This window comes from Trachemys scripta, chromosome 9, assembly GCF_013100865.1.
Source record: "Trachemys scripta elegans isolate TJP31775 chromosome 9, CAS_Tse_1.0, whole genome shotgun sequence".
NCBI lineage: Eukaryota > Metazoa > Chordata > Testudines > Emydidae > Trachemys > Trachemys scripta.
Genome location: NC_048306.1, coordinates 99,269,711 through 99,286,384, shown reverse-complemented (window position 1 = coordinate 99,286,384; position 16,674 = coordinate 99,269,711). Strand labels below are relative to the sequence as shown.

The following is a 16,674-nucleotide window of genomic DNA, read 5'->3' as shown; positions in this document are numbered from 1 at the left end:
AAAAGCAATGACGGACGCCACCTTTGCTGGCACCTCTCGACCTGTCGGTGGCGCAAGCCCTGTTCTGCAGCCAGAGGCCGGCTGATTCTGCGGAGAGCATGAGGCAGGCAGAGTCTGGCTGCTGTGTCCAAGGACGAGGACAAGGTCACTGGGATGGCGCATGTCCACTCGCTGACCCCGTGACCAACAAGGGGTCAGGCACCCGCAGGTGTACACATCTTATGCACGGTGCGTACCACGGGCAGGCCCCTATGTTCTGCCCACCGGACTCACTCAGTGACAGCCTCTAGACCGGCTACAACAAGGACAAGTAAGGGAGAATGGGTCAGCGGTGCGCACCACGCAAAAACTGCCGGGGGGCACCCCGGCTTGCTAGAGAATATTGGCCCAGAGAAGCTGGGATACAGGGCACTACGGTGGGCTACTCCAGACCTAGCCTCAGGAGGAGAACCTCAGTGTGCGCTTGCTATCCCACCCTGCCATGCTGCTGGCATGGGGGGAATTGTCAGCTGGTCCCCAGCTGCAGTAACTGACCCTTACACACACACACACACACACACACACACACACACACGAGCTGTAACTCTGTGCTCCTCGGCCATCACAGAGGAGCTAGGTAACAGCATGGCTCTGCTGCAAAATTCTGCTCTGGCGCTCCACCTCCACCAAGAACTGAGACTGAATCCCAGCCTTTCTGCGCTACATCACATTACCGCTGCGTGCCTCAGTTTCTCCATCTGCAAAATGGAGGTAACCATGGTCCAGGAATGCTTGCCCTGTCCTCCAAAAATATAACTGCTCAATAATATTATTTTTTAAACTCTGATCGAACTATTTCTCGTAATGCCCAGTGGTCAGTAAGCCAGCTGTTATCCAGCCGCAGTACCTGAGCCTGCCATGAATTCCTTTCACTGATCGATTATTGTGTAAACTCAGTCAAGGAAGAAGAAAGGAGAATGACTAAGGGAGATTCTTGAGCAGGAGGGGACGGAAGCTTTACTTCAAAAGAAACCAAATTCCTTTCCTGGGACGTTTACCAAAGGGAGTTGTGTCTTCAAAGGGGGAGTTGGAAGGACTCAGAGCCAGATTCTGATCTCATGGACACCAGGGTAAAAACGGAGTTACTCAGATGAAGTCAATGGCACAAAGATACTGCCCTAAAAATGCCTACAGGCAGAGCGATTAAATTAGACAGAAAACCACTGTGAGGGTAGATTAGGTTGCTGCTGAGTTCAGAATTGTAACATCTGTATTCCAGTTTGTGCTGGGAACTGTCCAAACACGCAGCGAGAGCCAGGCCCTGTCCTGAAGAGCTTACAGTCTAGACAGACAACGAGTGGGACAAAACAATGATCTTCATCCTCCTTTCCCCAGAGAGAATAAGAGACATGCCAAGGTCACACCAGAAGTCTGTGGCAGAGAAGCTACAAGAAGAAGTTGTTTAAGAATCTCCTTTTTATTTGAAGAAATGTTTTTTTAGCAAAGAAAATGAGGCCCGGTACGTTTCTATAGCATCCGTCCCAGGAATGCCATTAGGCATGGCGTGATTAGACTTGGGGCTGGTGCACAATGGAAACCAACAGTCAGTGTGTTTCTTTGGAACAGACAGAGCGTTCCCAGCAGAGACAAGGGGCATCACAACTAGCGCTGGGCAATGCTGTCATACCCACGCGCACACACACACACACACACTCCCCTCAGAAGCGGGGGAAGGGATGCAGCACAAACCCCCCGACATCGGAGCTGGAGAGAACCCCTGGACAGTCTGCTTTGCCTGGGGACTGTGGAAGTCCCTCTCCTATTGACTGGAATGGAGCATCTCGGGCACAGCACCCGGCATTGTTCTGGGTGAGAGCGTTGGCCAGGCCTGGCCTCCCGAGCCGTTCAGTCCCAGACATTGTTCCAGCAGCCAAACCCCTGGTTTGGGGAGTGGCACTTTCCTGGCCGTTCCCTGCCAGTGGGAATGAAGACTCAAGCGCAAATGGTGGGGTGGGGCGTTTGGTCACCACCTGGGCCTGGTGCAGCAAAGGAGGGGATGGAAGGTGAGCGTGACTGAAATCAGCACCCGCTCCAAGCCCCTTCTTCCACTGAGGAACCTCGGGGAGGCTCCTAAAGTCAGAGGGGCCTCAGGTGCATGGGGCCCACGTCAGAGCTCTTAGTGTGTCGTTTCATTTCGGTCTCATCTGCACGTACATGAACAACGTGCCCATGTGTGAGACAGAGGGTGTGAGTGTGCATGTGTACCGGGACAGGCAAGAGCTGGCAGGAGACATCGAGTCACACCTGCAAACGCAACGGGAAACACGTTATTCCTGGAAACAAGGAACACAGCTGCTCCTCCCTAAAAAAAACCCTCAGAAAACACAGGGCTGGCTTGTGCCCTCGGTCGCAGTGGAATAGCTGAAATCGTTGGCACCAGTGGCCTTTCATCAGGGGTTACTTTGGCCCGTTATGTTTCACTGGATGTGTATTTTCAAAGTTCAATAGCTAAGAAACAGCTTAAACAAACACAGGCCTGCTGGGAAGTCCCTGGCCGCTTTTTAGCAGCCAAAAAGCCACTTTGGCTTGAAAGACAGAGCTACAAAAGAATTCAACTTCGTTAGAATGCCCAGCGGCGTGCGCTGGGTTTAGTATAAAGCAAGCAGAATAATTAACTCTCAGTCACAGCAACTTTCTCACCGCTGAAAGAGCCCAGCAGAAATTTTCAAATATCTTAGCTGGCTAGTAGGTAAAATACAGAGGAGCACGGAGCTCGGGACTCTCCCAGGGTTGCCCAGATGAGATTTCGGTTGCCTTTAAATTAGACCAGCCATATGTTTGATTCAATGCGGATTCATTTGCTTCAGGCTGGATTCTGTGCAAGGCCCGAGGAAGATTTCTGAGGCTCTATGTATCTAATAGAGTTTTATACTACTGCCCACCATCGCAGCAGCCGATCACTTTCCAAGTACCAGCAATAGCAATAGCAAAGTCCAGAGTGGGTTTTATGGCACTTCTCCCTTTTCAGGGTAAAAACTCAGGTTGACATTTGTTTCGATTTTATTAATTTCGATTTGGCTTTGGTTGGGAGGGGTCGGTTGGGCAGAAGGGGCAAAACTGAGACGAGAGAAGGAGCATTCATTGCCTTGCCCTTCAACAGCACAGACCCCCGACGGAGATTTAACCCAACCAGGCTTCTCTAGGTTACGTCTGTCCCTGAGTCAATCATTGTAGCCCAAAGGCAATAGGTGGTTTAAAGTGTTGTCTGGGAGGAATAAAATTGCAGGCTAAGGGCGCAGGGGCGCCATCTGCAGGCACAGGCTCAGTGCAACACTTTGGTTGATGCCTCTCTCCTCTGGGTTCAGGACAGAGATTCCCTTTCATACCCAGCCTAACAGGGGTGGGAATGGGGGCTTGCACAAGGGGTGGGGCCAGAAAACTCACCGGAAGAGCACCTTGTGGGAGCATCGCACAGTTGCACTAAGCAAGGCCACGCAGCAGCATCTCTGATTGCCTGCAACAGGGAATGGTTACAAGTGAGGATTATCTGTGCCCATCCGATGTGTGTAACTCAAACACCTCCTTGAGCCGAGTCAGCGCTGCCCCTTGGACACAAGGGAGAAATGGACAGAGCGGGCGTTTCGAAACATTAAGACTGCAACCTCCTGAATTCCGGAAATGCCAGCACTAAGGTCGCCCGTGCAGCTTTAATCCAGCTCCCTTGTGCCTATGAATTCTGATAAGGTAGTTTACATGATCGGGCACTATATTTTCCCCAGGACCTCTGCTTCTTTCAGTGCACAAGAGAGGTGGTTCTTGGGAATGACGCAGGCCTGAGAAGCAAATGAGGCTAGATAGCCCCTGCTTCATTTGGTGCAGAAGTTGGTACTGTGATGGGTGAGCCTATGCCCGCCCCACTCCCCAGCCAAGGGAGAGGAAACACTGGATCCAGGCTACAAAAGAATCCTTAGAACTGTGAGTAAATTGTCTAGTCAGTTGCTTCACCCCCCTTTGGTTCATTATGAAATATATTCAAGAGACTAAATAATCAATGTCACTCAGGTTTATTAATATGGTCTAGGGCAAAGGTTCTATACGATACCAGTCTCCGCAGAGCAGCTCCGTGCCAGGTGTGTTCCCCAAAGTGACAGCCCTAAAGCCATCTTTTTATACCCTACTTATTTACCAGTAAAAGCTAGTACATACATCACCTGAAACTGGATTTCATTAATCAGCTTTTCACCTTGTTTGTTCCTGGTACCACAGTGTAGCTTTTGTTCTTCTGACCACATGCTTTCCAGGTCTTAAGGGGTGTGAAGACACCCTTTCAGCCTGTACCAGGATAAACAGGCTTGACACGGTAGCTATGAGGCAATGCTCACATGTCCTGATCCTGACCGTTTTCGCATCTACTTAAGCCAAAGTCAATTTCAGCTAATGAGAGGTGTTATGGGACACTTAGCATAAGTGAACAAATCATAATAAAGTTACAGGCCAATTTGGGCTATACAACTGCTGTATTAATGCTTAATAATATATAGACTTAAATGCTTGGAATATATATTGCGGGTGGTATTAGCAGCGTAAAATGTAAGTATGCTAGTCAGCGTATATTAGTCAACAGGAACAACCCATTTCAAGGGCAAACCGAAGAGTTGCTTCACTGTTAACCACAACATTACACATGTGGCTTTGTAACTACCCAACCTGCATTATGGCATTTAAAGAGACAGCAACTAAGCTTCCCCATCACCTTGGTTTTTTCAGTTACTTACTTTTTTTTAAAGAGGCACACAATTATTGACGGAACAATTCATTTCCTGCACAAGGGGAAAAAAGGGTGACAAACACAAAAGGTAACTGACTACATCACAGCGAAGCAGTCGGTGTTATGAGTTGCATTAGGGATACATATCGTTTTTGTAAAAGTTGGATCCACGATTTTGGGCATGTTTAGTCTAGAGAAGAGGAGGCTGAGGGAGATGTGATAACTCTCTTCAACTCTGTCCAAGGCAAGAGGACGGTGATCAATTGTTCTCCATGTCCACCAAGGGTAGGACAAGTAATGGGTTTTGTTTGCAGCAATGGTGATTTAGGTTGGATATCAGGAAAAACTTTAGGGATAGCTAGGCGCTGGAACAGGTTGCCAAGTGAGCTGTGGAATCTCCGTCACTGAAGGTTTTTGAAAGCAGGGTAGACAAACATCTATCCGGGATGGTCTAGGCTTACTTTATCCTGCCTTAGCATGGGAGTGGGGGTGGACTAGATGACCTCTTGAGTTCCCCTCCAGCCTGACATTGGTATGATTCTCTTTTGAATTAGCTCATTTCCTTTGGCCCATCTTTCCTCAAATAGTTCAGTTGCTAAATCCAGTCTCTCTCCTTGTTCAGTTTTCCATGTCAAATGCCTTAAAAAGCAGGAAGGTAACAGATGGAGCCAGCTGCATAAGTCGTCACAAATCATGTTCATTATTAACGTAGCTCCTTTCTAGGTTCATGGATCCAACGTGTTGGTTATTTAGCTTTGCCAAATAGTCCAGACAAATAATTTCAGTCTCTTGGACTGTTCACAAACTGTTCGTTTTAGCCATTTGTTACTCCTGGTGTGTGGTTGGTCACCTAAGTCATGTGGTATTGTTTCTGCTCCTTGATTAGCCAACTGGAAGTTTTCAAACAGGAGAACAATAACTAGAGAAAAGCGAGGGATGAATGATGTAGTTCTGGGTAGAATTTTCCGACGCAGAATCATTCCCACCAGACTTCATGAAGTTTTTGGGGACTTCAAAAATGTTCTTGAATCCCTAGTAATTATCTACACACTCAGGTAAAATAAGAAATACAAGCTCACCAGTCAGAGCAAACAAAACTAGCTGACTGTATTTGCAATTATTCATGAATCGAGGGGGTTTACCCCCACTATTTGTATTTGCAATTATTCATGAATCGAGGGGGTTTACCCCCACTAGCTTTAGTATCCAACTGTTCATATAAATAAAAATCAAAATAGTCCATAAAACACAGCAAAACACAAAACTACCGCAAATTGTGCCCTGGGGTAAATTGTGTGATGGTAGCTGAACTGGTGGCATTGTGTCTTTGGATGTCCCATGGTACACTATGTCCTTGGGTCTTCCATAATACATCGTGTGTTTGGGCCTCTGATGTATTCCCAACCGACAAGCCTCACAATGGTCACTCCGATGTGGTCCATAGTGCCGGCCTATCACTGTAACCTCAGATAACTGGGCCACATACTCTCCATAGCATTTCTCTCTAATGCTGATGACCAAGTTCTCCAAGACCTTCTGGACGCTTTCCTCCTTGAAATTTGGCTCTTCTAACTTACCCTCAGAGCATTCATAACATTCTTGTCTAAAGACTCTCATCTTCACCCAACCTTTTCTCCTGTGCTGGTCCAGGTACATATGGAACAGAATAACCACTTGACTTGATGACCAGAAATGCTGGCAAGATGAGCACTGGAAGCTAAAAAGAGGAAAGAGATATAGCATGCACAGGGTGACCAGATGTCCCAATATTATCGGGACCATCCTGATACTAGAGGCTTTGTCTTATATAGGCAACTATTACCTCCCCCACCCCCAAAAAAGTGTCTCCATGATTGGCAGCTCCGGCAGCTGCCTGTAGATACGGTTGAGTTGCTTGCCTGCAGACAGGAGAGGCTCCACTCCCGCTCCTGCCCAAGCTCAGTATGGGGTTTGTAGATTCCATTACAGCAACCAACCAGCAGCGCCTACTATCAAACTCAAGGCTAATTAAAGGCCTGGGGCCAACCTCAGATCTGGTGTAAGCAGATGTAATGCTCACCACGCTGTGTCCGCCACTGCCTTGCCTTATTTTAATGCATTTCAATGTAATTACAGATTCCTAGATTCTAAGGCCAAAAGGGACCATTGTGATCATCTAGTCTGTCCTCCTGTGTAACATAGGCCAGAGAACTGCCCTACAATAATTCCCAGAGCAGAGCTTTTAGAAAAACATCCAGTCTTGATTTTAAAATGGCCACTGATGGAGAATCCACCACGACCCTTGGTAAGTTGTTCCAATGGTTAATTACTCTCAACGTTAAAAATGTACGCCTTATTTCTAGTCTGAATTTCTCTAGCTTCAACTTCTAGCCATTGGGTCCTCTTAGACCTTTCTTCTAAATTGACAGCCCATTATTAAATATTTGTTCCCCGTGTAGACAGTTATAGACTGTAATCAAGTCACCCCTTAACCTTCGCTTTGTTAAGCTAAATAGATGGAGCTCTTTCAGTCTATTGCTATAAGACATGCGTTCTAATCCTTTATTCATTCTCATAGCTCTTCTTTGAACCCTCTCCAATTTATCAGCATGCTTCTTGAGTTGTGGGCACCAGAACCAGACACAGGATTCCGGCAGCACCAATGCCAAATACAGAGATAAAATAATCGCTCTGCTCCTACGTGAGATTCTCCTGTTTATGTGTCCCTGGGTCAGATTAGCACTTTTGGCCTCACATACAGCAGATTATCCACCACCACCCCCAAATCTTTTTACAATGAGGTAAAACCGGAGTAGCACCTTGTATCAGGCACCATCAATGTCAGTCCAGCACCTTCCACCAGCACTCAATGTACCAGAGGCTTTCACAACAATACATGCCCTTGGGGTGGTATTGCCCTGACTGCCAGGCAACTGGACATAGATCTATACATATTCATACTGTAGCTACTTGATGGGCGAATCCTCAGCCAGTGTAAGTTGACCTAGCTCCAGGGCACCCAAAGGAACTACTCTGATTTACAACAGGTGAGGAGCAGGTTAGTCCCTACCTGTTCTAACACCGTGCTACACCCCGGAAGTGGCCAGCAGCAGGCACGGCTCCTAGGCGGGGGGGCCAGGGGGCTCCGCGCACTGCCCCTACCCTGAGCACCAGCTCTGCACTCCCATTGGCCGGCAACTGGCCAATGGGAGTTGGAGGGGGGAACAGTGCCTGCGGGCGAAAGCTGCGTGAAGCCGCTTGCGCGCCTCCGCCTAGGGGCCAGACCTGCTGCTGGCCACTTCCAGGGCACAGCGCAGTCCGCGGTGCCAGGACAGGCAGGAAGCCTGCCTTAGCATCCCCGCTGGGCTGCTGACTGGGAGCCACTCGATGTAAGCCCGTGCGCCAACCCACGCCCCAATCCCCCGCCCCACCCCTGAGCCCCCCCACAAACCCGGAGCTCCTTTCCTGCATCCCAAACCCCTCATCCCCAGCCCCACCCCAAAGCCTGCACCCCCAGCCCAGAGCCCTGACCCCCTTCCGCATCCCTGCCCCAGCCCAGAGCCCTGACCCCCTCCTGCACCCCAACACCCCGCCCCAGCCCTGAGCCCCCCCAAACCCAGAGCCCCTCCTGCACCCCAAACCCCTCATCCCAGTCCCCACCCCACAGCCCTCACTGCTACATTCCAACCCCCTGCCCCAGCCCTGAGCCCTTCCCACACCCCAAACCCCTCACCCCCAGCTCCACTGGGTCACGGGCATCAACAATTTTCTTCAACTGGGTCACCAGAAGAAAAGTTTGAAACCCCCTGGTCTAAGGTACTTATCTGGCTCTCGTCACCATAGCATCTGGGCACCTCACAATCTTTAAAGCATTTATACTCACAACACCCCTGTGAGGCAGGGCAGTGCTCTCACCCCCATTTTACAGATGGGAAACTGAGGCACAGAGAGGCTGAGACCCAGATCTTCAGACCTATTTAGCGCGGGCTCAAACCCAGGTCCCCCAAACCTTATGATAGTGCCATAAACTACTGAAGCATTAGAAGGAGCACCTCCTCACTAGGCCCTGGGGACAGTCCTTAATTTCTGCCGGGGGCTTGCTGTACTTCTAGGCTCGGCAATTCATAGCCCCTGCACCTCTGGGCTCCCGGCCACACGCTCTAGCCACCCAGCTCTGAAGGCAGCACCGTCGCCCGCAGCAGCGCAGAAGTATGGGTGGCAATACACCAGACCAGGCCATCCTTATTCTGTGCTGTTGCTGTCAGCGGCGCTCCCTTCAGAGCTGGGGGCCTGGCTAGCAGACGCCGCTCTCCAACCGCCCAGCCAGTGCTTAATTTGTGCTGGGGCTTGTCGAGCTGGAAGCCCAGCACCTCTTTCATTACAAATTAAGCACTGGCTGGGGTTGCTGTCCTGGTGCTATCTCCATGTCCAACAACTTTCAAATAGCATAAGAGAGAGACTATAAACCCCAAATAAAAAACTAAACTTCTAAACCAAGAGGAGTAGCAGCAGCTTTTGCAGAAGCGGGGGGAGGGAGGGGCGTGTGGTGGCTGGAACAGAAAATGCCTCTAAAAAAAGGAAACATTTTTGAAATCGGGGGATGCATTTAAAGGCATAATTAATTCCAAGGCATAATTAAAGCAACTGCATATATGCTACTACGCCCCCCCCACACACACACACACACACTGCATCCCTCACTAAAAATAGATCATTTGTCAATGACTAAGGGGGTGTGATACATGTGAAGTCCTAAAGAAATCCCCAGCTGCCCTATCAGCTGCTGCTTCTCACCTGGCAAATGCATGTTCTTGCAGTGATTGTTTCCAACCAGGTCCCAAGTCATTGTAATCAAGGTTCTGGTGCATCTTTAGGTCCCAATAGTCTTGTGGGTTCACCTCCTCTATCTTCTCATAAAACATTTCTCTCCAAGAATCCATGTTCAGCTTCTTCATCTCTCCAGATGTTCGTGAGGACACTCCAAAGTGTGCTGCGTTACAAATGGAGTTTTGATTGTTTACTTCCCACTTCTATCTCATCACCTGCTGAGCGGCAGGGTGGGGATTTGAGTTCCTTCGCTGCTAGATACCGGATAACTTCTGTGTGTGTGAGAAATGAAACTAAAAGGAGTTTTGTTTCCAAAGCTAATCTGGTTCTCCAGTTTCCGCCTGGGGTATATGATAAGGACTGTATTTCTGAGATGGGTGAATGCCTCCAAATGATGTGTGTGAATAGTCACTCAAACAAAAAGTTGGACTGGCTTTGTTTTCCCCATTGGCATTCAGATTCAGCAGAGCCGCGGCCAGGTGATTACTGAGACAGGCAGAGAAGAAAACGGGACACAGACGTCATCCCAGGGCCTAGGTTTTTCCCATGTCCTTGTGTCAAAATGCGAATGTCATGACATCTGGAGAAAAGATGGGCTCCTTCATTGCCCCTGCTATACTAGCATGACATGGGACAGACCCATGGAAGCAAGACCAGTCAGCCAGTCCCTGGTCAAGAACGCCTCCCGGAAAGTCTTTCTCCAGCACTCAGCCCTGTCACTTAGTCCTCCAGTTCTGAACTGCGGCTACTACTTTGTTCTGTGGTTGTTCTTCAGCATCTCCTTTGGCGATTCCTCCTCCTTCTCTCTCAGTGGGATTACCTCCACTTACATCAGCTCTGCATCTGAACACCACGTGTTGTGTAGACCCCAGAACACTAACTGAGCTGGTATCTCTTACTCCATCAAACCAAGACACTCCTAGCTAAAATTGGAAAGCATCGTGATCCCACCAACAGCCATCGCGGTAACTATTTCAAGAACTTTCTCCTGGTCAGATGTAATCAGGCAGTTAACGCATTAAGAATACAGCCCTATGGGCAGATATTGGGAATGACGTTTTCATGTGCTGGCAGGACGTGATGGGACAGATACATGCTGTACAGTGGGGATCCTTCACTTGTTCTCCAGCGGGTAGCTTAGAGGTTAATAGACCTCAGCGTGCTGCTAGGCCAATAGTTTTAGTTCCAGACTTTAGCCATTACGGTGTAGATGTGCCACGGATCTGTGGAGTCCCCACACCCCAGATCAGCAGCAGTGCTGTGACGGCCAGCCCTGCCACCAGAGCCGTGATTGGCTAAAGGATGGGCAAGCAGGAGAAGCATCTCCCCACACCCCCACGGAGAGGGCGTGTGCTGGCTGGATAAAGCCCGCCCAACCAGAGCCTGAGCTGGGAGGGACGGCGGGGCAAGGCCAGAGCACACCCTGAGCATGTCGCCCCGTCACCCTGCACTGCACCTCAGAATGTGCCCTAGTCCGTGAGACGCTAAGGCTGGAGGGATCGTGGAGGCTTTGAGTGTTGGATGGACGCAGAGCTTCCTCTCAGGCATCTGGGATTTCTGTTACACTCCCACTGAGTGGCTACTGTTGGCAATCACCCTGGGGTGCTGCCCCTGCTAATAAAGGGACCAGGATAGATCTGTGCACCAGGGCAATTGCTGGGTGAACTCCTGCCTCCCCAAAGGGTGTAGGGTTCACACAACACCCCAGCAGAGAGGGAAGCTCCCCTGCGTCCTCTGATATTTCAATTTAAATGTGATGCTTTATTGAACTGATACAATAAGGAGAAAATACCAAAGCCAAGTATTGGTCTATTAACATGGAAAATACAGGAAGCAGGAAAAGGAACTGCTCTATCCAGAACAGGTCCTTATATAGTATTGCAGAGGCACTAAAACTCAGCAGGGGCCGTTTTTCAACAGGGACACGGACGGAGTTGCCTTTTCCTTGTTACATGTAAACCAAGCCAAGAAACTCCTTCATCTTCAGACCACTGCTCTGCCCAGGATTCTGTCTGTGAGACAGAAAAGCACACTGCAAAGCGGGATGTGACCAGGGATTGACGAGCAGCCCCTTGTTTCCTGCCATGCAAACACCCAGGTATACAATGCCCAAGAAGGCTGTCATTAAGGATCTGAACTCGTTGTCCTGTGAACATGGTCCCTGCTTCTGGCCTGCCCCAGTGCCAATCTCCTCCACTGGGGACTCTACTCAAATCTAGGCATACATCAGACCCACTCCCATGGAAGGGGACAAGTTATCCAGGGATCGATTCACTCCTCAACTGGTGAAATCAGCAATGGAGCTACGTGGCTCTGACTCCTGGCGTTTACCCCTCCCGCCACCCCAGAAGGGACGGGGAAATGGCCCTCCAGTTGGGCAGACGATCCAGGATGCATCTTGCACACAAGAGCAGTTACTCTCAAGTCCAGCCTCTCCTCGGGCAGCAAAGCCCCCTCTGGGATCCTACCCTTCCCCTCTCAGGGGGGTACAAGGCATAGAGATGGAGCATGAGGATTTGATGGGGCAGAGGGCCCAATCTAATGCCCACTGGAGTCAGTGGGAGTCTTTCCATTCATTCCACTGGGCACTGGATCAGACCTCCAGAGGGGGGCACAGGTGCCAACAAGAAGGGGCATAATGTGCCCTCTTGCTTTTGAGGAGGCCTGTTTTTTACAGCCTCTGTTTATTACCCTGGTGCATGACGCATGGGCATGATCAGTCTCTCTAAACCATTTCATGGTAATATTAAGCATATGGTGATTTCCCAGGCAAACGGCGCAGGCCAGATATTTTTTTTCTCCATGAAAAAGGGAAGGTGCATTAACAACCCGTGTGGATAATATTAGGGAACCATTCTGAGCGCTGAATTGCCTACTTCCCACTAAAAAGCACAGCAAAGATGAGCAAAACCACCACAAAACACAAGAGCTTCCAGTCGCTGTCTGCGTCTGCTCCCCGCCAAGCCTGCTGGCCAGGCTGAGAAGCTGCAGCCGGAGAAGTGGGGCTAACGAATCCATAGCTAGATGAGTAGGGCTGGATCTTCAGATAACAGATCCCCAGAGCACACGCCTCACAACGGGTCGTGTCATGTGGCCCTTCCACAACTTCTTCGACTACGGGGTCTGCTAAATCACGATTTGCGATGGATTCTCGGTAGCATTTCTCACGGACCTTGAGCACCAACTTGTCCAGGATCCTCTCGATGTTCTCCTGGCTGAACGTGGGCGTCTCAAACTTCGCTCCATGACACTTCTTACACTTCTGCCCACAGACCCTCATCTTTACCTGCCCCTGGCGCTGGCTCCGGTCCAGGTGCATGTGGAAGAGAATGAACACTTGAGCCGATGGCCAGTGACGGGTGCAACATGAGCACTGAAACCTACGGGGGGGAAAGGAAGGGACATTTAACCCGGCGCCCACACCAGCCCCCAAGCTCAATGCTGAGAAAGACGCATCCCCTGACATTGGGCTTGATTCTGCAAGGGGCTGAGCACCCCCAAACCCTGCTGCTGTCCACGCAAGCAGCGCTCAGTGCTCTGCAGGATCGAGTGCCCAAATGGCATAGTCCTAATAGCATTCACTCACATTCACCTGCCACCCCAAAGGGTCAGGCAGCAAAGTGTTGGACAAGGTCACAACTTGGTAATATTTAATAACTGAACACTCCAGCAGAAGTGCCAGAACCTCCCCTGCCCCGCCTCTTCCCCCTGAGGCCCCACCCCTGCCCCACCCATTCTCCCCAAAGCCCCGCCCCCGTCTACTCCTCTTCTCCCCTCCCCCCATCGCTCGCTGCTTTTCCCTTCCCCCCTGGCCACCCAGGGACTCGCCTGTGGAGCTGGGGCTGGGAGCTGCAGCTACCTGATGAAGGTAAGAGGTGGCCCAGGCTGAGTAGGGGCCGGAGAGGGTGATGACCCGGCGCCTCCCCGCCTTCCCTGCTCGCAGTAACCGGATTTTGGGTGTCTGGTCAGTAGATCTGATCAGACACTGTCAGGTCTCCTTTTCGACCGGACTTTCCGGTCGAAAACCGGGCACCTGGCCACCCTACAAATTCAACGTATCGGGTTTCAAAGCCGGCTCCTGTTGGACTCAATGGGAGTTTTGCCCTTCATCTCCAGACCTTTCTACAAACATTGCCAACTCAAATGACTTCCCCAGAGGAAAGCGCCAATGCAATTAAGTTTCCTCCCCTAGTTCTAGATGGGCAAAGACTCTACTTACTAATCAATCCGAGTAAAACCCAGCCTGGGAGCATAGTCACTTCCTCCACCTGGGCTCAGCGTGCCCATGGGTCATATTTCATGCAGCACGGCCCACTACAGCTTTGCAACGGATTTCTAACTAAGCCTTCCGAGCTGGACTGAGCCTAGAACTGGGGCACTTTTCAATTTACAGCTGAAGTCTAGGCTCATTCAGGAGCAGTCTCCAACCTGAATTTGTTTGCATTTGTGGATCAGTCTCTCGCCCATAACGAGAGATGAGCAAAAAATTCATTTGGAATCATTTATTCCACAGTTTTCATCTCTCCTTCTCGTCACAGCCAGCAAGCAGAGCACGATTGTCTTGACCGCTGCCTATCACACTGACCAATACTGTCTAAATGTTTCCTGGTGCTGTCTGTATCCATCTGTTGTCTCTTGTCTTATATGTAGACGGTAAACTCTTTGGGGCAAGGACTGTCTTTGTTCTGTGTTTGTACAGCACCTAGCACAATTAGGTCCTGACTGGGTCTCCTAGGTGCTCTGGTAATACAAATATGTAGTGATAATAATATATTATTAGAGGGATAATCTCTGTGAATAATTCTTGGCCTACTGTTCCTTAGTGAGTATTTGACATTCGAAATGTGATCAGTGTTGACATGCCATGTATATCACATGATCCATCTCTGTTCCCGGATTGGATGAACACAGCTCTTAGCTGACGGTATTTGGAGTGAAGACGTGTGGTCAGATATGAAATTGAAAGATGCATATATCCTGCAATAGTAAATTCACTGCTTCCGCCAGCTTTCTGCTTGTTTGCTAAACTACTGATGGAAATTCAAGGGAATTTGTTTAAATATGCTGTCTTGCTCTAACCATGACATCATTTCCACTCCTGGGAGGGGGGAGTCACAATTTCCTGCTCTACAGACTTTTACAGTAGTGGAAAATGCTAATTAACAGGAGGCAAATATTTAGTGCCATCACAGTGACTCATCAGCACTAATGGCTAGGTGCCGTACAGCTAAATCCCTTTTACACGTGTGTGCAGCGAACACAAGGACTAGCCCAATCGATCATTCAGTCGCAGCTATTCCCAAATTCGCACCTGCCCTCCCTGCTTCCTTCCCCACTAACACTAAGCTAAGCCTCCCCTAACCCAGGCTGTGGCCTTGCCCATGCTCCACCCCAAGGCCCCGTCCTTGCTCCCCCTCCGCCCCAAAGCCGGCGGGGGCTCAGCTCGGGCCAGTGGCCAGGGCTCAGGATGGTTTGGCTGGGCTCCTCTGGCCGCAGTGGGGGAAGAGGGCTCAGGGCTCTGGCAGGCAAGGGAGGTGGAAGGGACGGGAGGCTAGCCTCCCCAAAGGCGGGGTTCACACGCCATCCATGCCTTCAAGCATCATTCACTGCCCAGTTTGTCTGCTCCTCCTCACCTGGCAAATGCTTTTCTCTGCTGGTATAGGTGCCATCGGCGTTCTGGGTTTTGAGGACTGAGGTTATCCTCCACGGTGAGAGACCAGGTGTCATTTGGCTTCTCCCATTCCATCTTCTGATCAAACATCCGCTGCCAGGTTTTCATGTTCTCACCTTCCCCTTTACAACCTCTCTTGAGCAGCAGCATTTATTGTCTGAACCAGGAATGTGACTTATTTAAGGGGGGGGGGCTCTGGCTCTGCAACCGTCCCCTCCCTCTCTGAGGAACAGCCTTGCACAGGTGGGCTCCTTTGCCTGGTTGCTACTGACACAGGAACCTGGGTGTGGAACGAAGCTCAGGGCTTGTGAGAAACGAAACTGAAAGGGGAACTAACGTGCTGCTTGTGTGCAGGACTGCCCTCCCCGCAGGGATCAACTCCACGGTATTTCCCCTGGGCCACATTCAGCCCGGGGACCACACATCCCTGCTGGAACTCCACAGCTTTCTCGTCCCCTCGTGCACACACAGCCACACTGTATCCCAGTTGACTTTGCAGCACCGATTCCCTCCTGTAGGCATCTACCTCCCTTTCCATAGGGTGGTGCTGCCACTTTGCTGCCACCAGGAGGCGCTGCTTCAGGGAGACAGGGGAGGGACTTCCAGCCGGGGCCAACGGTCTCTGGATCAATGTTTTTGCCCTCTGCATCATTCAGCCGTCCTCGGGAAACAGGCCTCAACCCTCTCCTCGCCCTGCAAAAGGCTGCAAAGCCCTCCTGGGAAGAGCCGTGTAAAAACCGACACACAAGAAGCCATTTGCAGGGCACAAGACGTTTTCCTGGTCCTACAAACGCCAGGAACAATGTATTCTTGAGCGCCATCTAGCGGCACCTTCTCTAGTATCTAGTTACAGATATACGCACACAGCGTAGTCTTGTGTAGCGCCCCCTCTCCACCCGGTTACCCTCTTTAATGCCAATCGGCTTACAGGTTTTGATGGATAGGTCTGGGTTCTTCTGGATCCCGCCACCCACTCAGCAGGGTGTATCTTCTTTATTTTTCCCTATGAAGATACCTCCTCGCTCCTTCCTGGCAGGGTCACCAGGGCAGCTTGGGAAGAAAATTCTAACCACAGGGTAACCCCCACTTACTTGCCAGATAGTTGGAGACTCCCAAGAAATAACACAAACAGATACAATATCTTCAGCACAGTAATTATATTAAACAGGAGACAAATACAACATAACAGGGTAAAACACTATTCTTAGGGTCACCGGTGCCCACGCTGCTAATACCCGTGACTTTCCCCAGTCACGTGACTTGATGTAGCAAATGTAAGATTAGTGTCCCGTTGGTACGCGTACTTTGTTGGGGCCCTTGATGGCCTATGACCACGAGATCGTCTCTGCAGTGGTTTAGCAGTGACTGGGTTCAGTACAGTGCAAAGGACTCACAAGTGGGAGAAGATGGTAAATTCCCCCACAGGTTTAATAGGCAGCAGGTTATAAAA

The 16,674-nt window shown here is 50.2% G+C and overlaps 2 protein-coding genes across 2 annotated transcripts; both read right to left on the bottom strand.

Annotated features, from left to right (window-relative positions):
• Positions 1-546: 546 nt before the first annotated feature.
• LOC117883369 (receptor-transporting protein 2-like) lies at positions 547-10,160 on the bottom strand. The gene is made up of 3 exons (XM_034782626.1): positions 9,521-10,160; positions 3,424-6,464; positions 547-2,283 (listed from the first exon to the last, which is right to left on the bottom strand). The coding sequence occupies exons 1-2, from the start codon at positions 9,679-9,681 to the stop codon at positions 5,915-5,917; spliced, it is 711 nt and encodes a 236-aa protein (XP_034638517.1). The 5' UTR covers positions 9,682-10,160; the 3' UTR covers positions 547-2,283; positions 3,424-5,914.
• Positions 10,161-10,272: 112 nt separating this feature from the next.
• Positions 10,273-15,636, bottom strand: LOC117883339 (receptor-transporting protein 4-like). The gene is made up of 2 exons (XM_034782578.1): positions 15,187-15,636; positions 10,273-12,933 (listed from the first exon to the last, which is right to left on the bottom strand). The coding sequence occupies exons 1-2, from the start codon at positions 15,372-15,374 to the stop codon at positions 12,426-12,428; spliced, it is 696 nt and encodes a 231-aa protein (XP_034638469.1). The 5' UTR covers positions 15,375-15,636; the 3' UTR covers positions 10,273-12,425.
• Between the last annotated feature and the right edge of the window lie 1,038 nt (positions 15,637-16,674).

What these genes read in the sequence shown, in the direction of transcription:
- LOC117883369 (XM_034782626.1), bottom strand. Translation starts at nt 9,681, where the DNA reads ATGAAGAAGCTGAACATGGATTCTTGGAGAGAAATGTTTTATGAGAAG. An exon ending in CAAGAACATGCATTTGCCAG is followed by an intron (nt 6,465 to 9,520) that starts GTGAGAAGCAGC and finishes TCCTCTTTTTAG; the next exon opens with CTTCCAGTGCTCATCTTGCC.
- LOC117883339 (XM_034782578.1), bottom strand. Translation starts at nt 15,374, where the DNA reads ATGCTGCTGCTCAAGAGAGGTTGTAAAGGGGAAGGTGAGAACATGAAA. An exon ending in CAGAGAAAAGCATTTGCCAG is followed by an intron (nt 12,934 to 15,186) that starts GTGAGGAGGAGC and finishes TCCCCCCCGTAG; the next exon opens with GTTTCAGTGCTCATGTTGCA.